Source organism: Magallana gigas, chromosome 4 (assembly GCF_963853765.1).
Source record: "Magallana gigas chromosome 4, xbMagGiga1.1, whole genome shotgun sequence".
Lineage (NCBI taxonomy): Eukaryota > Metazoa > Mollusca > Bivalvia > Ostreida > Ostreidae > Magallana > Magallana gigas.
Window position 1 is genome coordinate 51491521 of NC_088856.1, and position 23286 is coordinate 51514806.

At 34.1% G+C, this 23286-nt stretch overlaps 2 protein-coding genes across 4 annotated transcripts; one reads left to right on the top strand and one right to left on the bottom strand.

Moving 5' to 3' along the window:
* Positions 1-213: 213 nt before the first annotated feature.
* LOC105349045 (uncharacterized) lies at positions 214-12968 on the bottom strand. Of its 3 annotated transcripts, none has more exons than XM_066082812.1 (11): positions 12690-12968; positions 9031-9265; positions 8537-8683; positions 8124-8236; positions 7118-7258; positions 6397-6529; positions 5252-5420; positions 3960-4033; positions 1428-1525; positions 927-1022; positions 214-481 (listed from the first exon to the last, which is right to left on the bottom strand). In XM_066082812.1, the coding sequence occupies exons 1-11, from the start codon at positions 12891-12893 to the stop codon at positions 356-358; spliced, it is 1536 nt and encodes a 511-aa protein (XP_065938884.1). In that variant the 5' UTR covers positions 12894-12968; the 3' UTR covers positions 214-355. The 3 variants fall into 3 exon arrangements, with proteins under 3 accessions (XP_065938884.1, XP_019918188.3, XP_019918189.3); XM_020062629.3 differs by having other exon boundaries at positions 8124-8239; positions 8540-8683; positions 12690-12967; XM_020062630.3 differs by having other exon boundaries at positions 8124-8239; positions 8540-8683; positions 12900-12945.
* Positions 12969-13114: 146 nt separating this feature from the next.
* On the top strand, positions 13115-22705 carry LOC105349047 (ankyrin repeat and BTB/POZ domain-containing protein 1). The gene is made up of 12 exons (XM_011458713.4): positions 13115-13272; positions 14431-14493; positions 15161-15216; positions 15772-15916; positions 16640-16799; positions 17460-17505; positions 18223-18339; positions 19147-19271; positions 20118-20210; positions 20701-20862; positions 21224-21424; positions 22097-22705. Exons 1-12 carry the CDS (start codon positions 13217-13219, stop codon positions 22301-22303), a joined length of 1431 nt encoding a protein of 476 aa, XP_011457015.3. The 5' UTR covers positions 13115-13216; the 3' UTR covers positions 22304-22705.
* Positions 22706-23286: the final 581 nt, after the last annotated feature.

The following is a 23286-nucleotide window of genomic DNA, read 5'->3' on the forward strand; positions in this document are numbered from 1 at the left end:
CATGTACAGTACTAGTTTTTCTTTTTTATTCAAAATAAGACATGCACCGCGGGTATATCTGAAACATATATTCATAAAAACATTAAAATATACAAAAAATAGATAAAATGTCATATAAATCTAACAGTTATTATAAAACATTTATGTACACATGTTGTTTATGCTATACAAGCTTGTTACACTTGTCAATGTATCAGATGCTAATTCTATCAGTACGTCTACATGCAATAGCTTTTGTTCATGAATTTGAACTTAACACTAACTCTTCATCCAGATCTGTTCTAGGGTACCTATTCTTCCTTTCACAATGTCACCATGACCTTCTGTAAGGTCAAATAAGAATCAACACATTTATTCAGGCATTCTTTTTGTTTGCTGCCATGACAACTCTGAGCTTGTCTCCATAATACCACAGAGCCAGCGTTTCCGTGGAGACACCCAGGTAATGTGCAAACAAGATGAGGCGGTTCAGGCCAGTTATCTAGAATAATAAAGGAAATACTATTTGAACTTGTTATGCTCTCAGACCTTTAGTCATAGATCATTTATTTAGTACCCAGTTAGTAAAATTTTAATAAACGTGTGACTCGAGTTTAGACCACCAGCACTGGCTTGCTTTCTGTTCCAACAGATCAAATGTTGCTTTAAACTTTTTTTCTTTCATTTGATAAAAAAAGTGTATGCACAGTAATTGTAATTCTTGTGCTGCTGATCAACACATTTCATGATGGTACTATCATGAGAATCAAAGTGTCATATTTTTTTTATGAATAAATATTCTGTTTGAATACATAATGCTAATTGTCAGGGACCTTTCAGAGAACAGATGATGGAATCAGCTGGCTCTTTGTTTCATTTTGACATTAATTAAAAGTCTTCAGTAAGCCCGACAACTTCATAAGGACACTGACTGCAGAGACACTAACCCTAAAGAGGCCCCACTTCCTCCATCGACGTGCGCTCGTGATAACAGGCTCTCCTTCTGCTATTCCAATATGGCCGACTTTCCAAAGCCCCTCTACCTGTTCAAAAACAGAGCATTTAATTTTTGTTCCTGTCAAATTATGTACATGTATCTTCAATTTACCTGTAAAAAAAAATGTGATTAATAATTTGTTCCTGACAATACATTTTCCCAAGCCAAGAGTTTTAAGCCTTAATTAGATTAATTAATTTTTTTTTAAATAGTCTAAAGAAACAACTGAATCTAACACTACAACTTGCTGGTCTGAATGGCACCAAGTGTGACAGTATGGGAGAAATATTGACAGATCAGACCAGGATTCGAACCTGGGCCCCCTGATTCTCTGGTCAAATGTTCCACTGACTGAGCTATTTGGCGCCAGCAATCAAACCGGTCTGACTGTCACAGATGCATTAGTCATCTCAAAACTTTCAATTAATTCAAGAACAGAGAACTCTGTTACCAAGAGAACGTCCTCTAATAGATAGACTTCCTGGAATCCTCCTATCTGGTCGTAAACATGGCGGGTTGTAAACATGGCATTATCTCCAAATGGCAATTCTGAAAATGTGTAAAAAGTCAATAGAAATTGAAACCAGTTTCATCTAGATCACCTGCATGTAGCTGCAATAATCTAACCCTCTAAGATTTTTTTTATTTAATGTTTACTGGAGAGGAGCCCCCCCCCCCCCCCCATCCAAAACAAGAGGCCCAGGGGCCACATCGCTCACCTGAGCAACAATTGCCTTAATTCTGATCAAATTAGCATTACAGTATCATAATATCTTGACAACTGAGTACAGTAGATCTTGTTAAAAAAAATTGAAAATCTGCCAATTTTTATCCACCTCTTATTTTTTGGTAAATACCAAGCCCCTTTTGTTGTTGTACCTCTAAGATTTTTCTCTATTCCTATATACCCCCCCCCCCCCCCCAATTTCGTGGCCCCACTATTCTCTAGGGAATCATGGTTTCATCAAACTTAAATCTACCTTTAATCTCATAACCTGTGCTTTCACACTAAGTTCTGAGTTTTGGACCAAAAACTTTCCCAGAATATTTTTAAAGATTTTCTCTATATATTCCTATGTAAAAATTCAAACCGCCATCACGGTACCGCCCTACCACTAGGGACTGTGATTTTGCAAACTTGAATTTACACTACCAGAGGATGCCTCTACACAAGTTTAAGCTTTTCTGGCCAAATAGTCTTTAAAAAGAAGATTTTGAAAGAATTTCTCTATATATTCCTAATTAAAATTTCATCCCCCATTGTGGCCTCACCCTACCCCTGGACTATTATTTAAAAAACTTGAATCTATATGATCTGGGATGCCTCCACTCAAATTTGGGCTTTCCTGGCCTAATACTTTTGAGAAGAAGACTTTTATAGATTTTCTCTATATATAAAAATGTACCCCAGTTGTGGCCCCGCCCTACCCCCAGGGACCATGATTTGAACAAACTTGAATCTACATTATCTGAGGATGGTTACACGCCAATTTGAGATTTCTTGGCCAAATAGTTATTAAAAGAAATTTTTTAAAAGATTTTCTCTATATACTCTTATGTAAAAATTGATCCCCCAATTGTGGCCCCACCCTACCCCCGGGGACTATGATTTGAAGAAACGTGAATCTACACTACCTGAGGATGCTTCCATTTTAATTTGAGCTTATCTGGCCTAATATATTTTGAGAATAAGATTTTTAAAGATTTACTCTATATATTCCTATGTAAAACTTGATCCCCTAATTGTGGCCCCACCCTACCCCCGGGGATAATGATTTGAACAGACTTAAATCTACACTACCTGAGGATGCTTCCATTTTAATTTGAGCTTTTCTGGCCAAATAGTTTTTGAGAAGAGGATTTTTAAAGATTTTCTCTATATATTCCTATTTAAAACATGACCCCCCTATTGTGGCCCCACCCTACCCCCGGGGACCATGATTTAAACAACTTAAATCTACACTACCTGAGGATGCTTACAATCAAAGTTGAGCTTTCCTAGCCTTATAGTTTTTGAGAAGAAGATTTTTTAAGATTTTCTCTATATATTCCTATGTAAAACTTGATCCCCCAATTGTGGCCCCATCCTACCCCCGGGGACCATGATTTGAACAAACTTAAATCTACACTTCCTGAGCATGCTTCCAATTTAATTTGAGCTTTTCTGGCCTAATAGTTTTTGAGAGGAAGATTCTTAAAGATTTTCTCTATATATTCCTATGTAAAACTTGATCCCCCAATTGTGGTCCCACCCTACCCCCGGGAACCATGATTTGAACAATTTTGAATCTACACTACCTGAGGATGCTTCCATTTTAATTTGAGCTTTTCTGGCCTAATAGTTTTTGAGAAGAAGATTTTTAAAGATTTTCTCCATATATTCCTATGTACAACTTGATCCCCCAATTGTGGCCCCACCATACCCCCGGGAACCATGATTTGAACAAACTTGAATCTACACTACCTGAGGATGCTCCCATTTTAATTTGAGCTTTTCTGGCCTGATAGTTTTTGAGAAGAAGATTTTTGAAAAATACCAACAATTTTTTATTAATTCTCAATTATCTCCCCTTTAAAAAGGGCGTGGCACTTCATTTGAACAAACTTGAATCCCCTTCACCTAGTGGTGCTTTGTGCCAAATTTGGTTGAAATCTGTCCAGTGGTTCTTGAGAAGAAGATGAAAATGTGAAAAGTTAACAACGACGACGACGACAACGACAACGACGACAACGACAGACAACGGACAAATTGTGATCAGAAAAGCTCACTTGAGCCTTTGGCTCAGGTGAGCTAAAAAGAAAAAAAAAAGGGAGAGGGCTATATCTATATTATTGCAGCTACTAGATTGGTGTTTTAGATTGATAAAAAATTTTATATGCTATCTTTCCTTATTAAGATTTACACAGTGATAAGTAAGGAATTGGCAAAACTTAATTTTAACAATAATTAATAAGAGGAAGGCCATCCTTGACCTTACAGTACCATGATTCTGTATCCTCCTGTTGGTGAAGTATTTTAAAATTCTCATCTCCAGGTTGAAAAACCAACCATCGCTTCTAAAATGGACAAATACAAAAACTACTCTCAAGAAGACTGAAGGACAAGAATGCTGTATTGATTATAATTATAGTTATTATAAATGTTCTCTACATGTACGTGCATGAATGTAATAATAGCATTGGTAAAAGAAAACCAAAATACTTCCTATTTGTTTACTTTTAAATTAAACATTCACATGTATATTTTAAAGCAAATCTAGCAATTTTAATATTAATTACCAACTCAATCCCCTCTTAATTCTCTCCTTTTTTCTCTTGAAATCAATAGAGACAAACATGCCTATCAAATTTTTATTCATATTGTAGTTTCAATACAATCCTCTCTTTTTCTTCTTTTTCTCTTGCAATCAATGGAGACAAACATGCCTATCAAATTTTTAACTACATGTTGTAGTTTTAATACAACCCCCTCTCTTTTTTCTCTTGAAATTGATGGAGACAAACAAACCTATCAAATTTTTAACTACATGTTGTAGTTTCAATACAATCCCCTCTTTTTCTTCTTTTTCTCTTGCAATCAATGGAGACAAACAAGCCTAATAAATTTTTAACTACATGTTGTAGTTTCAATACAACCCCCTCTCCTTTTTCCATCACAACAGATGAGACAAATACAGCCAAACTTCGTTATCTCAAAGTATATGGGACTATTTAAAAACTTCCGAGATATCCGATTATTTGAGATATCGAGGGTAAAATACTTTAAAAAACAGTGGTTGGGACCACAGGCACTTGTTTCTGAGAAAAAAAAATTACCCTATAGTATAATAATAACTGTAATTAGTTATTATTATACTATAGGGTAAATTTTTTCTCAGAAACAAGTGCCTGTGGTTGGGACTTACAAATCACATCGACATATTCATTGTTACAGTATTTGAGATATCAGTGTTTGAGATATCGAAGTTTAAGTGTATACTGTGGTTTCATTAATATTCAAGGGTATCATTTTTCGTGGAAAAAGTGAAAATCACATGTTCAAGGATACGTAAATTCGTGGCCAATTATCCTTTCAGTACAAATTGATAGTAGATATTGCACTTCAATGAACATTTAATTTCATGGAGAAACTTAAAAACGAAATCCACGCAAATTGGTATTCAATGAATATTGATGAAATCACAGTAGGCTCTGACAAACAAACCTATAGAAAACTACATTCCATGTAGATGAGCTATATAAAGACAATTAAGAGACAGACAAAAAAACCCAAACCTATCAGTGTCCACGCTCCACGCAAATGATCCCGCCACATTCCCTGGCCTCTTCAGGCAAGATTCTGCAGCGACATCAAAGTTTGACGGCAAGTGGGTGTCGCTGTGCAGAAACAACAGGAAGTCACCTGTGGCTCCCTCTACTCCGTGTTTGAGTTGAAATCCTCGACCTGATCAAAGAGCAGAGAAATATCTATTAGTAAATACATATTTGATAGACACAACGGCACTAGAAGTTAATGATAATACATTGGATCAGCATGCATAAAAAGCATTTGATTTACACTGCTTGCTGATAGGTTTTATGTGCAAAATAATCTTATACTTCAAGTATAAGGAAAGGGAATATGAGAATCTTGTATGACTTTGATGCATTGTATGCTCCTGTCTTAATCTAACTGTCTGTAAGATATATAGCAACAGACATGCAGCTATGATTTTTACAATCACTGATATTTTAAAACTCCATGTGATCTTAAAAGTGATCTATCTGGTGCCTATTTTTACAGATTTTAACCTTAATTTAAGGTCTACTGTAAAAGTGGTTATTTAGGCATGGGGAAATTTACACTTAGTCTAGTTACGCGTAAAAAACCCTGTAGGTTTGGTAAAAAAAACTCTCAACTTTAGAGAGGTAAATCATATATCTATATATTTAACTCCCAGGCTATTGTTTGACCATAGAAAATGCGTACTTAACCACCATGCAGCTTTTACAGTATCATGATATCATTTTTTTCCAGCTTCTTCAAAATTAATCACTTGTCACTGCAGTATTCATGAAATGTAATCTAAATGAAGTCATATGTACAATGTTGGCATAATAAACATAAAAAATTTACTTGTCAGAGGATAGTCCATAAGATTTCAACAAAAATATGACAAATATATCATTCTCTACCATTCGTACCTATTTTCATTAAATTGTATGAGAGCTGGGAAAAGAACAACATGCATGGATCTAGAGGGGAGGTCAGGAGGGCCCCCCCCCCCCCGAAAATGAAAATTTATTTTATTTACATAGTAAAATTATCACAAATATGCAATATGCCTCAGACTCCCCCCACCCATCCCCCACCTTTGGAAAAAAATTCTGGATCCACACATGAATATTTATAACTCTGTTTAAAGACTGAAAAAACCAACCCGGCTGACTGTGAGTGACCTTGACAGGAACATTGACCCTCTGAGAAAAGTCCTTGACCTTTTGAACTGTGTTATCCTTGCTGCCGCCATCACACACAATTATTTCCTGTATTCTGGCCTCACTGCTACAGTTCTACATGAACAACAAATAGCTCAACATTCAAAATGTGGTTAACTAATTAGCAATCAATAAGTTCAATCATCATTTTTTCTTCTTCATTCTTTTTTTTACTATGCTCTAAGGTTTTTTTTTTAACTAAACATCGTGACAATAGGGGGGAAAAAGCAAGTACTGGGTATATCGTATTTGTGTAAAACTTGGGTGTCACTATAATAGTAGGCACTGGATATAACACCCTCCCTCTCCCCACAACTCAATAACCCTGAATGACTAAGTAATGGCCTACATTTGAAGCCCTTTATTCTTATTTTCTCAAAGGAATATAATCTTTCTCCCATCTCAGACTTTTAATACATTTAGCCTTACCAACTGCTAAATATAGGACTGATGTAATTCTAAATATAGGATGATGTAATTCTAAATATAGGACTGATGTAATTCTCTGCCCATCACTCCTTAACCTGGCACACATCTAGATGTCATCAATTTAAAATAATCAACCATTTTTCTTCAATCCTTCACTCATACATGTATTTTTTTTTATCCTTCACTCATTTGTTTATCATGCAATCCTCCACCTTTCACTCACTCATTTTTCACCTGGCAGACCGTCTGCAGTGTTCTGATGATGTTTTCCTCCTCATTCATTGTCGGGACTATCACACTCCACTTCCTGTCCGTCAAACTCTGGCGATGAATCTGTAGGGCCCCCTCTAACACTGACAAATCTTCCTCCGTGTCCTGTCAAATAACACTCAAAGAGCTAGAACCCACGAAACAAAACAAAACCAGAACTAAATGAGTGATGCATGAAATATTTTTGGGGAGGGGGGTGCACAGGTTTTATTTTTATATTGCTACTAGGACAAATCATTTCAAGACAAACAAGAATCGAGGATGTATGGTTATTTTTTTTTAGCCTATGTTGATTTAATCCAAATCTCAATAATTTCAACCCAGTTTTCGATTCTGACAACAGAATGGTTGTGGTCATTCTCAGAAAAATTAAACTCACTGAGAGTAAAAATCTGTGTACCCTAGGAATACAGATGCACAAAATTTTTCAAATTTTATAACCTAAAATATTTGGATTTTCTGTTCAATTCATAATTAAAGTGTAAGGAAAGATCTTATGGATACATGTAATTTGTTGAGCATCTAGCCTCCTTAACCAATACAAGTTGATTTGAAGGGATAAAAATAATAAATTTACATTAAATTAACCCTGTTTTAAATTTTCCGACGTGTAATGAGGGTGAGTAGAACTACAGTTATTAAATTATATTATATGAAATTTCCTTTAGTGTGGTATGGGATACTGTAAAAGCAGAAATATTCTTTGAGGATTTAATTTCATTATTTTCATTGGTGGTATAAATCAACGAACGTAAATCCATGACAATTTTTTCACCCAAGTACATGTATTAATAATTACAGATTTGATGTGCAATACATTTTAGGGATTAAGATATGATGAAATTAAATGCCAGCGAAATTGTATTTGGTTTAAAAACTGTTACAATGAAATTTTAACCCAACAAAAATATGTGCTTCTACAGTATTTCTCTCATTAGACAGTGCAGTCTATAATATTACCGGTACTTACCACATCAGACAGTTTTGTGTTTAGAATCTTGAGATTGATGTCCAGTTCCTTGGCTTTAGCACACTGCTGTTGGAACACTTTCTCTGTTCCCCAGTCGATCCCATCAAAAACAGCTCCTATCAAGACATAAAAAATCATAGCTCTCCTTAACTGTTTATCAAATACATGTACTTAATTAAAACACCCCTCAAAGACTACTTGTGCTTCGAGCGCTGTTCATGTTCTATCAAAGCCAGTTAAGGGTTTCTGATCTGCTCCACTTCTTACAAACCTTTAACAGATTCAGCCAGAAACATGAGAAAGATATGGGTTGAAAATGTATTATTTTGATTGGATGTGCATTTGTAGATTATTCACTCATCTGACAAATTGTTTAATAACAACCAATGTTTAATGTTTATAGGTAACATTACTACCTATCTTGTGGACAGCAGCCTTGGAGAAGCCCACCAGGAAGTACCCCCCATCCTCTGCCTGACCCAGCACCATCTCAGTCCCACCCCCCAGGGCATCAAACGCTTCCTCCATCACCCCAGGTTCAAGCCCTGGTATGTCGGAACCTGTGGAGAGGAACATTATTATTTGATCAGTAATGTAGGATAATTGGTACACCAACAGGTGCCATGAGACCAAATTGTAAAACTTTATTGATGAGCACACATAGTACTCATAGCTAGGGAGAGAAAACACATACATTGATATCTTGCATACACTAATATCTCAACATGATAATATTTCATCAAGTTATAGATATGATGGTTGAATTACTGCTAAAGTGAAGTATATTTAATCCACAGGTCCCTAGGACTTGTCATTAACTGACTTTTTACTGCACAGATTCAGATATAACCATTATTGTATTGATCCATACAAATATAATTTTCCATATTTCAAGTTTTATTTTTACCTATTATTACTACATACTCTCTGTTTCCTCTAAACCCAGACAAAGCTGCTTCCCTTAACTTTTCTCCGAGGCCACCTGGTGGCTGTTGGAAGAAGTACATGAAGTTATCTCCCCCTGATTTGGGGATCAGCCAGTATCGCATATTGTCCTCGGTGGAACCATTGTACCAAACAGCTATGTCAGTGTCGTCATGATGTCTGCAGTATTTTTTCATTCGCTCCAAGATGTGTTCTGTCTACAAAGAAATCGTAAAGAGCCAAGATTTTCAAAAAATTCTCAATCCTACCCTTCTCTTTTCTTTCCCTTCTAAATAAATGTAAGAGAAGTACAGATAAATACCTCCACTAATATTAAAATGTCCCTTTTATTTAGTCCATTTACCTACCTAAGAAAGGAGTTGTTTCAAGTTTGAAGGCTGTTGAATAAGCTAGAACATTGGCTAATGAGAAAAGCAAACAAGAATTCTTAGGTACAAATATTTTTATTTATAGAAGGATATCGGGAATGGAGAATTATACTCTGTTGGATACCTTGATATGGTTTTTTACTCATGACTTTTTATGAATAAGGTAACTCTATTAAATTTACATGTATTTGTTAACATCTCGATCATACAATACTGTGATTTCATTTCAAGTAATATTTGCTGCAGGTCTGTAGCTACAGTTCCTTGCCTATTAAAAAATTGCAATTAATGGCACACAAAATTTTGCGCTAGTCTTGGACTGATTAAAGAAACTTATAACCAAGTGCCAGGGATGGGTGATTTTTTTTTTTGTTATAAGCGAAGTTCGTTATATATGTCAAGTTTACATCTGGCATTGGAATGAAAATTCCTTCACTGTAAGCGTCAATTCATTATAAGCGTGTTCTCTATCACTGTGTTTTACTGTACTTATTTCCAAACACATTCTGTACATGTATTCAATTCCAAAAAATTCCTTGAATAATTTACTACAGATATTATCACCTTACTTGCCTCTGGTATTCTTTAAAACACAATCACCAGCTCTGTTAACTGAATAAGATTTTTTCGTTTGCAAGTCAAAATGGATATTCTTGATCTGCATGTGAATTTAACCTACCGGTAATTACTTAATTTTCAAAGGTCAATTAGCTTGTTCATGAAAAAAGTCTGAGGCAAGTAAAGCAACAACATTGGTAGTAAATTGTCTGAAGAATTTAATGGTCCTTGTTGTTTCCACAGAATTTGTGTGTAAATAAGATTAATTAATCCAAAACTAGAGCAAGTTTTTGTGCGCCGTAAATTGCAATTTAACACGTACGGAACTGTAGCTCCCACTCAGGTTGTCCATCCAATTCAGCCGGTTTGCATCAAATGGCAAGAATATAAAATCGTGAACACCGAACTGTTAGCATAGTTTCATTTAGATTACACTTGTCCGAAAAATAAACGTGAGATTTTAAATTCAGGGAGATGTGCATCTCGCCCTTTTAGGTGGCCATTAATTCCTTGCGTTTAATTAGGAATCTACAGTATCATTCAATCTTGCTGTCCAAATTGAGAGAAGCTTTGTAGCAACCTCTAATGATGCAATATCCACAAATGATATAAACTTGCAATGCAGCACTAGTGATCAGACTTCTGAGCGTTAATGATATTTTATCATGATTATAGAACTACCTAGCCGTCCACTAATGATATACATGTAATTTCAAAATTATATCATTAATTAGGGGTCAAATTTCACGTCCATGCACAAATGATATAAGAAAAAAATGCAAAATAAGTACATCATTGATCTTTAATGATATAATTTTTGTTGCATTTATTGGTAAAATTATATCATTAATGGTCAGAAGTCTGACCACTTATGCAACTTCATATCATAAGGGGATACTGTATCATTAGAAGTTGCTACAAAGCTTAATTTTGCTAGACTGCTAAAAAAGTTGTCAGCATGTTTAATTAAGTACTCTGAATTTAATTCATTGGTTCACTTCAGTTGTAATGGCACATAGCCATGTTACATATAGCATAAACTTCAAAGCAATGTTGTGATTATAAAATGTGTTTTGTTGTATGTAACATGATTAACCTGATAGTGAGTACAGAGTATACTTTCACCCTCGATGTCACTCGTCATATCTAAGAATGGACATTTTCAATATAATTTTTAAATATGATAATGTTAATTTTTAACTGTGATAATCAGAAAATTTAAAAGATCTTTTTTTAAGTAGTTTGTCAGTTAAATAATGCTGGCAAGTTTGCAGATGAGGGCAAAAATAACAAGGGGCAGAAAAAACTGTATACAGTATAAGTTCAGTACTGTCACTCTCATACTATTGCACTAAAGAATTACAGTGAAGTCGTACCCAAACCCACTCGCACCCAAACAAACTCGTACTCAAATGGTCCGGTCGTACCCAAAACTGAGTGGTTCACTCGCACCCAAATATTTGAGTACGACTTCACTAGTGAACTCGTACCCACGGTAGTTTTTGGCGTTTGCTTTAAACTTTATTGTTTTGTATTAGATGCATGTCTGTAGCTCTAATTCGGAAAAAAATTTCCATCCGCATTTGTTCAGATCGGGAGCTACCGACATGCAGCTAGTTTTGTATGTACTTAAACAGTTATATACTTCAATAATACGCTCACATGTGTATTTGTTGTAGTTCTATGTCAATTTGAATAATTAGCCTAAATAATAATTTCATCTCCGGGGGTTTGCAAAGTTTTTTTTAAATTAATATATAATATATTAAACTAGTGTCTATTTCAGTTTTAAAAGGATTTTGGACTATTTCTCTTAAACATATAATATGACAGCTAGTTTTGTATGTACTTAAACAGTTATATACTTCAGTAATACGCTCACATGTGTATTTGTTGTAGTTCTATGTCATATACATATAATGTTTAATAATAAAAACTTCCAAAAGTGATGAAAATGTGTTTTTCTTCTTAATTTCTTCTTAATTATGAGCAGCATGTTTATTTTGTGCTGACAAACTCATTGGTTGATCGGTTGAACGGAATCACATAAAGCAATTAATTTTAATTGATGATAGTTAACCTGCTCATAATCATTCTTTGATCCGTCCGCATCAGAACTAGATTGTACTAGATTTTTATAACAAATTCTTTCAAATTAGTTATACAATTTGCATATTAATGTTATCGATAATATACAAGACATAACAACATACGAATAAAAGCCATTCATTTTATTTTCTTATAATAAATATAGATCTGCCCGTATTCAAATACACTGAGATCTAGAGATGTTTGTATATATATAAATTTGTTAAATAAAACATAACTAAAAAACATAACAAAATATGAATGAATATGAATGAAAACTATTGTATTTTATTTTCTTAGTATAAATATATTTTTTCCTGTGGGTACGAGTTCACTAGTGAAGTCGTACTCAAATATTTGGGTGCGAGTGAACCACTCAGTTTTGGGTACGACCGGACCATTTGAGTACGAGTTTGTTTGGGTGCGAGTCGGGTTGGGTACGACTTCACTTGATTCCGCACTAAATAGGGCTTTAGCTTGATGGGCAGTGTACAGGTGTTGAGGTTTTGTATGGGTTTGAGTGCATCTACTTGTGGTCTCTCCTCCTATTCTATTACAATAAGTTAAATACCATTCTATGCCTTTGCTTCGATATAAAAATCATTACCATTCTGCGCTGTGCATAAGCCGCTCCCTCTTTACCCAAGCACGGTATGAGGCGGGTCTTCGTTACCCCAGGGCTAGGGAACCTTGTGAAAATGGATATTACTTTTTTACGGTACGGTTTCCTGTGCTTTCTCGCCTTGTGCAGGAGAATGGCGATAAATGGGACTGAAACCGCTGCGGCGACAATCATGACAGCAGACGACATGCTTACCGTTGGGGATCAAAATTGGGAACGGCGGGGGATCCCATCTTTTCTAGTCATGATGACTTAAGCGACCCACTTTCGTTTTATCAATTCTGATTTTAAAAAATTAATTGATACTTTTCGATGTCTCAAACTTTATAATTTATTTACTTCTACATTAATATAGATCAAATTATTACTTAGTGATAGTTTACTCTAAACATAACTAATTATTTTACTTTGGTATTTGCTAATATTAGAAGCGGCCTCGAAGTTTTGTAAACAAGCTGACAGACGTAACACAGATGAGTAAAAAGCGGATGCTGCTGTGTTTGTAAACAAACATGGACACGCATGAGTTGTTTATCTGTTGCAGAAGAGGAGATTTACAAAAATTAAAGTAAGCGAGTTTAAAAACTCATGTCAATAACTTTGTATTTTGACAGATTACTTTATTGACATTGCATAACGTTAACCTGTTAACTTAGTAAAATACTTTCTGTTAGTCTAAAGAGTAAATTTTTGCTGATTTTGCCGTTTGTAGCAAAAGACGCAGATTTCAGTCTATGCCCATGTCGAACATTCAGTGACATGGTAATGGAATATGTTACATGGATTTACATTACATTGTTGATTTTACCTTGAAATGTTTTTCACTCCATATATTGAAAGGGGCATGGTCACGATATTGGTCAAATTCTATTTTTCTGTTTTTATTATTTACAGTGCTTTAGAAATGCATTCCTAGTGATCAAATAAATTTCAAGAGTCATTCGTGGAGTGATAAGCAAGATACAGGGCTCACAATTCTTTGTCATGTAAACAAGGCGCTTGCCCTGTTTTTGTTTACATAGGTTCAATATACCAGTAAAACCCTTTTTCAAGCTGATTTTTCTATCTTTTTATTCATTTTAAGCATATATAAACAGTTTCTAACTTTAAACACATTAATTTTAACACTTCAACATTCAAAATGTAAACAAACGCTTTGTTTACATAGCAAAGAATGACGCAAAGAATGATGCAACGAATGATACTCAAATTTTGGTTGCATATTAAAAATGCTTTACTGAAGCATTGTAAATATTAAAATCGAAAAAATAATTTTTGACAAAAATGGTGACCATGCCCCTTTAACAGGTTGGGACCAATCTCCCAAATGGGATATAATAGCCCGTTTGGGATATATGATAGCCCAAATGGGATATAAATTTAAAGTGCAAAAAATAAGAATTATTGATGTTGAAACTTTTGATATAAATCCACATTAGAATAGATGAAATACAACAACTTTTGGTAAACAACTTTTTCTTTAGCTGTACTATTACGGAGATTGATCCCTCAGTATATCCAAAACTTCTTGGGGATCAATTTTACAAACTATAGACAAATAGAAAAACTTCCTAACCAAAAGTTAATTGCATTTGATTCACAGTAATCCAAATTTTGTTGGAACATGAAGTGAGGTAGCTACATGCACCAGTAATATACATGCACTGAAACAACATATCTAGTTACTTTATTATCTATGTGAATGTCCAATAAATATTTTCAACAGGTATCTGGTAGAGCAGAAAGAAATCGAACTGAATGTCCGAGATAAATGGGACAGCACTCCATTGTAAGCCAAATACTACTGCAACAATGAGTATCTATAACTGTTACTTGTAAATGAAATTGTTCACACTGTATAATGCATTAAAATTTATGTTTGGATGAACTAGTTTTATAATTATATACTTAATATAGAGAGGTGACCATTTTTCTCATCAGCAACTTTTAGATGGATCATGCAATGCACTGGTGTTCATTAATCAAACAATACTTGAATAAATGATGTTATATACCCAAGCTAGATATTGCATTCATAATATTAATTTGTATATATAAAAACCATGATAAAAAGAATAAATAATTGTTTGGCAAATTGTCTAGTGCATTTTCCATGTTTTCACTTTAATTAATATAAACAGGATCAGTATTGCACCAAGTTTAATCAGATTCATGCAGATTAAGGTATAATACATGTACTATGTATTGTAAACCCTTGATTAGAGAAGATGTCTAGTTTACAGATCAAAAGAAAGAAAATGTAGTACCAATATGTGTATTTAGGTTTTTGTATTTTTTCCTTCTGTGAACCAATATCGGCAAATTTAGAAAACTGTAATCTTTATCCCCATGATATTTTCCTGTTATACAGTATGCATAATGAGTCAGTTCTCATATTCTAAAAAACATTTTCAATCAGTTGTCATTCAAACTTTGATATATTATGTATATTTCAGGTACTATGCTTGTCTGTGTGGACACAAAGATGTTGTCAAATACCTGCTCGAGAATGGTAAGATAAGTGGCATTTAATTAATGCTGTAATAGTACAAGTGCTGTCCATCAAATACTGTAAATTCTTCATATTACGCCAGTACTTAGTTTCGCCATTCCACTGTTATATAATATAATTTCTCGAACACCATTTTTTTGTTATAATTTCATTTAGTTCAAAATTGTCTGAAAAATAGAAGCAAAATTTTAAAAATCTGTGAGAGTTGCTTCTTGTGGTTTTTTTACATGAATATTAATTCCTCGTGTTTATTTAGGAATTGTAGTACAAGTTTATGCATCTTTTTTCTTAGGTACTAAATGGATCTACATATTAATTTACCAATGAACTTGAAAATAAAGTAAAATTAAACCCTACAGGACATTAATCTTTCAGGACTCTCTTTCTAATGGAATAAAATTTTTAATACTAAGATATTTGAAGAATACTTTCACAATAGATGCTTTAATTGGATCAGATAAAAAAGAATGTCAACCCCCAACACATTGACATTATCACTAAGCCAGTAAGGTACATATACTTAAAAAAATTATGATAAATGTCTCCTTTCTGTAGGTGCACGTTGTGAGGCTAACACATTTGACGGGGAGCGGTGCTTGTACGGGGCTCTGAACAACGAAATCAGGAACCTACTGAAGTCCTTTCACATGGTGTCCTCTAAGACCTTACGAAGGGACCTCTATGAGGAGTTCCTACGCAGGTAAGACATCAACGCAGTCCTAGCTATCACATGGTGTCTTCCAAGTCACTATGATTTTTAGGGACCTCTACACGGAGTTTCTATGTAGGTAAGACTTAGAACCATTTTAACAGAAGCTTAAATTTGGGTTAGTTGTGTCAAACAGCAATGCCACTTAGACCTGTCTATTTTATTCATGGCCGCTCAGCCATGGCTCTTTAAAATCATCACGATTTTTAGCTAAGTTTACGCAATCTGTGTATATTTCACTTGAAACCAGCATCATTAACTTGTTTTGATGCAAGAAAAAGAAACATCTTACCAAAGTCCAAATTCTTGTTAAAATGGTAAAAATATAGCTCTATCACATTTTGCCCTCAAGAATGTTATTATGGGATCTCTACGAGGAATTCCTATAAGCATATAAGTCCTATAACATGGTGACCTAAAAGTGCCTATGATGTTCATGTACCCTTACACAGGTCACATCAATGCAGGGCTTTAATTGTGTCTATGATATTTTGGAATAAGGAATAATTCTTTGAATATTATGAGGGGATAATTTGCCATTGGGCTTATTGGGATTTGATCAAGCTCCGGCCATAATTTTTACCTCGTAATACTCAAAGAATGATTCCTTATTGCTTGAGAGGTCGTGACCATTTTTAGACCGTATTGATCTCCCTTTAAAAAGAGCTAGACCAAAATGTATGAAGTAATGAATACTCTCAAACACGTTTCCAGATTGTTGGAGATGGGGATGCATGAAGATGTCACATTTCACGTCCATGGAGAGAAGATTCCGGCCCATCGCTGCATCCTCAGTGCCCGCTGTTCGTATTTCGCGGAGTCGTTCCAGACTCGCTGGCAGAACAGGAAGGACATTTTTATCAAACATCAGCTGGTATGCAGTAGTAAAATCAAGCTTAATTACTCAATTTGGTTTTGAATTACCGGTACATAATTTTTATTTTATTATTAATTGTTGTTTCATCAATATTAAATTTGTTGATTGAATACCAATTTTTGTAGCTAATTGGTTGTTGAGTTAATCCACAAACTCAAATGTCCACTGAAGTGCAATTTCTAATAATATACCAGGGTATTTTATTGATAGGATCACTTACCACAAATTTACTGACAGAAATTAAATTTTAAGCCACTTGGGGGGGGGGGGGGGATGCTTCTTGCGTTTTACACAGATGTTAATTCATTCAGAATTTACTGTATGCTATAAAATATGAACCAATTGTAAATTCCTTATTTTACATGTCACTGAGTACTTAATTCCGTAATTCCGCTGTTTTGTATCAAATCGCAAGAATATAGAATTGCAATCACCAATTTTTTGTTATCATTGAATAATTTCCTATAGTTCAACTTTGTCTGAAAAATGAAGGTGATATTTTAAAATCTTCAAAAGTCGCTTCTTGCGATTTTACACAGACTTTATTACCTCGCGTTTAATTAGGAATCTACAGTCACTGTACTTCCTACAGTGTATAACAGTACATGCAGTGTGTTACAGGATTGTTCTTATACAAGTATTTCTGTCCCTGTACAGGTCGTCCCATGGGCCTTCAGATCTCTGTTACAGTACATCTACACAGGTAAAAAAAATATCTACAATTAAATGATCACAAGTAACTATTTTCAAGGGAATGAAAACCACAATATTTTTTACTTCCTACATTACTTGTGGTATGGGACATCTGTCGATATTAATGTACATTAAAGTATATTATAACTATTAGAGACTATTTATAAAATAACACTTGATTTAATTGTTTATATTGATGAGTAATACACCTTAATTTCGGCAACAAGGATAATTATTAGATAAGTGTTCATTGAAATTAATTTCATTGACCAGGATGTATATGTGTGTATTGAAAAGCATGTAACAATATACATAGCATTGTGATACATGTCTATCAGGATTTTGATATAATAATAATTAGTTTATGTGACACATTGTCCTGAAAGAAGAGTCATTTGTGGTTTTCTCCTAGCTACAATTAGACCTTTCCCCTACCCCACAGAAACTTATTCCCGGATATTCAAGTGTCTTTCCACATCACTGAGGGGTTAACCCCTCGCACTAACATAAGATAAATAAACTTAATAACATAAAATATGGTTGTTTCATTTTTCAATCATCGTAAAATTAATCGGTATAGTTTCTAATTATTTAAACATTTTATTTAACCATTTGTAGCTTCCTCCTACATCACTGACCCCCTCACACTAACAGTTCATGCCAATTTTGGACTTGCTGATGACATGTATTTTTGTAAAAAAAAAATTTTTTTTACTGATGTGTGCAGGTCGACTAGAAACACACATCGACAACATTGAGGATTGTAAGAGACTCGCCCGACAGTGCCAGCTACCAGAACTCATCAAAGAAATTGAGGACGCTTACAAAAAACAGAGCTCATTTGGTGAGTTAATGCACAGTTATAAATAAAACAGAGCTCATTTGGTGAGCTGCCAGAAAAAAGAGCTCATAATCACAAATACCAAAAAAGAGCTTGTTTGTGAGTTCAAACACTATTACAAAAAAAAGAGTTCATTTAGTGAGTTGATTCCAAAGTTCAATCAGTGAATTGAATATTAATTCTGTAAAGTCAGTTAATCATTGCTTTATAATTTTTTTTTATTCTAATAAGTCCAGGTTATAAATACTTAATCAGTAAAATTTTAATTTTAGTAGTTTAAGAAGTTAAGTATGTAACCACTATTTCAGGGGGTTTAATTTCTGACTTTGACAAGTAAATAATTTAATTCTGGTTGTTAAGCATGCTCTCTGATTGGCTTAAAAATTATTTTTATTATATCATTTAAAAAATGTTGTTGACGCCATAGTAAGACTAACTTAAAAAAAATAATTAATCTACCTGATTTCATGTTTGAATTTTGTACAATTTGATGTCAATTTAAAGGTCAAATGACTGTTTTTATCTACGATTTACAGAAAAAAATTTGAATTTTAAGCTTCGCGGTTTATAAAGCAGAAACTGCCCTAAACCTTTTGATGGTATATTTGACAGTGATAGTTTAATAAGTTCTCTATCTTTGATTGATCAATCTCGGTACAGATTACATTTGCATGGTGTATAGGCTTTGGCCAAGATTAAATCCATGATCAATCTTGTTTGAAATTTGGCTCAAAGAAGGCATCATTTCAATTATCAAGCTCAGAGCAGAAGTTCTGCTGAGATTATACATCTGTGATCAATCTGTTTCAGAAATGCAGAAGCCTGGCGTTAACATCACAAACCTGTTGATAGAGAAGTCAGAAGATTCGTTTGACCTTGAGTTTGACCTTGGGAAGCTAGCTGATCGAGCACTACCTCGAGAGTTATCCACCTTTGTAAGAGATTTATCCTGTGTTTTCAGCATTTCATTCTTTTCTGAAAGAGTTACCGTAAATGATTTTAAATCATTTGTCTTAAATTTTAAAAATACATGGAAGTTATGTAATTTCTCTTGTTATTATCAGTTTTATTCTTGGTCATTTTATAGAACATTTATTTTAGGCATATTAATTTGGCATATAATATTTAAAAATAAAAATTTAAAATCATACTCTTCTGGAACATCTCTATTACCCCTCTCTTTACAGAAACAAGCACACAAAGTAGAAATTGAACTTCCACATACAAACCATGTAATGAATACTCCTCAAAGCTCTATATTTATTTGCAATTGATACCTCTACATGGGGAATTAACTCTGTTGTGTTATTATTTACCCTGTGCACTGAATATATTGTGACTCAAGGTTGTCTCTAAGACCCTGGAGGCATAAATTCCCCCACTTATAACTACATAATTATCCGGCTATTATTGCATTTCAAACACGGCCAGGCTATAAGCTAGACCCACAGTCCCCCTTCTACTTTTTAATTTCTTCCTTCTCCTTCAATTTTTAGAGGCAACCCTGGTGACTGCAAAACTTGGTTTTTTAAGAACTTGGTTAATACATGTAAATGAATTAATGTATTCGTTGTCAGGCAAGGCTGCATTGATTAATGTTATTGTCATACTAAATAGGGGAATAACTAAATCATAAAAATAGAGTTATTCCCCTTCAGAAATCTTTAAACATTAGAAAATACCTGTTTTTGAATTTATCGAACCAAATGAATATTATACATTAATTTTTGGGGGCCTTACATATTTGTGCATCGATCTCATTCTGTTTCATCCTTACACAGGTGCAGGGAGAGCTTCCGTTTGAGCCCGAGTACGCGTCCTTCTACCCAGATGTCTGCTTCAGCGTGGAAGGACACAAGTTCCTCTGTCACAAGGTCAGAAATGGCGTTCCAACAACATGTACCTCTGCACTTGAAAATCTAAGGTTGACTTATTGAGCACTTGAATATTTTCTTTTCTCCATCATCAAAATCATGATGAAAACAATAACTAAGTGTTATCAACAGTGGGTTTCCTGTGATATATTTTTTCTAGTAAGAGGACTTTTTTATGCAAAAGTTTATTTTCCTTTCTTTTCTGTTCAACTGAAGGTATTTTTCTATGGGAGAACTGATTATTTTAAGGTGTGGGGTGTGTTTTACAATAAAACTTAGGATATACAACCAATTGAAAATAAAAATGATGCATAGTTCAACACAATATAAGTAAAATGTGATTATAAAAGATTAAAAAGGGTGTGAATAAATAATTTTTGAATATTTTCATTTTATGCCAAGATGTATATACACATGTATGTATACAACTTTGTCATTAAGTGTTTTGTAAAATGAAAACCCTGCTGATTGCTTTATTTTTCTGTTTAAGGTATTTTTCTGTGGGAGAAGCGATTATTTCAAGGCCCTGCTGAATGACCACTTTGGGGAGAGCAGACGCCTGGAGAATAATCTCCCCTTGGTGACCCTCAATGACGTGCCCTGTGATATCTTTACCCAGATAATGTATTACATTTACCAGGACTCCTGTCAGGTCAGTGCTGCTATCAGACAGTTTACTGAATAAGTCAAATTTTGTTAACCACCTACTTTTCGTGAGCGATATTAATTTCGCAAGATTCACAAGAGCCTCATTGTCGCACATTTTTCTTGCCACGAACCAGCCCTAGTCGTATAGTTGTTGAACAACACAGGTTTAGATAAGGCTTACTCACGAAAATTTAAGATATTTCAGCAACTGTCAATCACAGATGTGTGAATTTTTAACACACTCTTCGTTAAATTTGATGTCAACTTCCTATTAGATGTCAACATTGCTTATTTTGCATATTCACATGAGAGCAAGGGCTCACAGATATCTTGTTAGAAGTTAAATCATATCTGTCTGCTTTCAGCTGTCAGAGAACACGGTCTATGACATTCTATGGTACGCTGATCTCTACATGTTGCCGGGCCTGAAACGACAGTGTTCCAACTGTATCGGTAAATACATCAACTCCGATAATGTGCTGCAAGTTCTTAGATCCGCCCGTCTGTTTAACCAGGCCAGACTCGAGGACCAGTGTTCGGAATTTATCGCCAACAACCTAGTTAATGTGAGTTCAGTGGCAGTAGAAATAAGTTGTATTGGTATTTTTTGGCACGTTATTTTTGCCCTTTTACACTTTCTAACAGTTTTATCCCTTCTTGAATTTGTCCAGGCACAGTTGCGTTAAAAAAAAAATAATAACTTGAGAATTGGAATTTGCCAAGCTTAAAATTTATTCTGACAACAAGGGTGAAAGAGGTAAAAATAAAACAGAGATGACTATATCCCTGTATACAGTATTTATATACATGTATATTTAATTGGTAGGGAATAATTTTTGTTTAACTTCTTATCATATCTTTTTTTTTTTTCATTATCTTCTAAGATAACATAGTACTTAAAATTTGTGAGTTGCACATTGAAATTAAAGATAAAACTATAAACTGTAATAAAAAGTCTTTATTATTGCTAAAACAGAATACAATAAATTTGATTAAAAATGGTCGGTTAAACATACACACTTTATTATATTTCTTAAATCTTGTATTTAATATTTAATTTTTTTTCTTGTAAAGTAAATAACTCCAGACCTATAGATCAGGGGAAAAATGACTATTTATCATGTTATCTTAATACAACAGCATAATCATCATTGTGTTGTGTTTAAATCAGTTTTGATTTCACTGTGGCTGACCCACAGAGATGAGTATAATTGTCAATTAAGATGTTTTCTCTGTAGCTGATTCACAGAGAGGATTTCCGAGAACTGGTGATGGAGGACGCGTCAGAGATCAAAATGCGCGAGGAGACGGATTCCATCGGAATCATCGATGATATCCGCTTCCACCTCACCAACTTTGTTCAGACATACAGCGAGATGGAGGAGGCAAACGAACGGCTGCGGATGGTGGATGATCTCCTGGAAGATATGAACTTAGACGGATAAACATATTTTCTCTTATCCAATTGACTAAGATGCAGTGGTCAATCCAAACTTTCAAGTTTATATGCTGTAGATTCCTTATCTTACGCCAGTATTTAATTCCGCGATTCAACCATTTTGGGTCAATCTCAAGAATACAAAGTCATGAATACCAAATTATATTATAGTTTACTTTGATTTACAACTGTCTGACAAAAAAATGTGAGATTATGAAATCAGCGAGATTAGCTTCATGCAATTTTTCGCGAATATTTATTCCTTGCTTTGAATTAGGAATGTTCTCAGATTCTTGAAAATATGTTTTTTATGACCATTATGTTTGATATTTTTTTTTTAATTAAATGTTAGAGATACTGTGGTATCATTTATATTTGTGGGGACTAATTTTTGTGGATTGGAGTTGAATTTTTTTATATTTGCTTGAATAACTGATGAATTGTTATAGATAATGTGAATTTATGAATAACACTTATTAGGTATATATATATATATGTGTATATAAACATCTATCAGCCAAATCCACATTAATTGAGCCACTTCTAATGATTGTGTTTTTGGAAGTTACTTGTATATTTCCAGGATACTGATTTTTAACATGTTAATCCTGAGATTCCACCAATCAGTTTGTGTGTCTATACAACTGTTACCTGTATTGTTATGTTTGTTGCATTTCGGAGTGTTTATAGATATTATTGTTATTCATCATTGGTGCATGTTAATGAACCGTTTTCTAAGAGAGTTTTATCTTCAACTTGTTAAGTGCTGATGGGATTTAAATTCTGTTATAACATTTTTGTGGTTGAAATTTGATGTTTTAGAGAGTTTACTGGTATATAATTATTGATTGATGTTGTTTGCAAGTTTCTTCATTGTTTATGTATATGATGTAACTGATGTAACTCAAAGAGCATTACTGGAATATTTATCTACCAATGTACCAGTATGTGAAAGCAATTAAATCTAGGCATTCTATTGAATGTATTTGG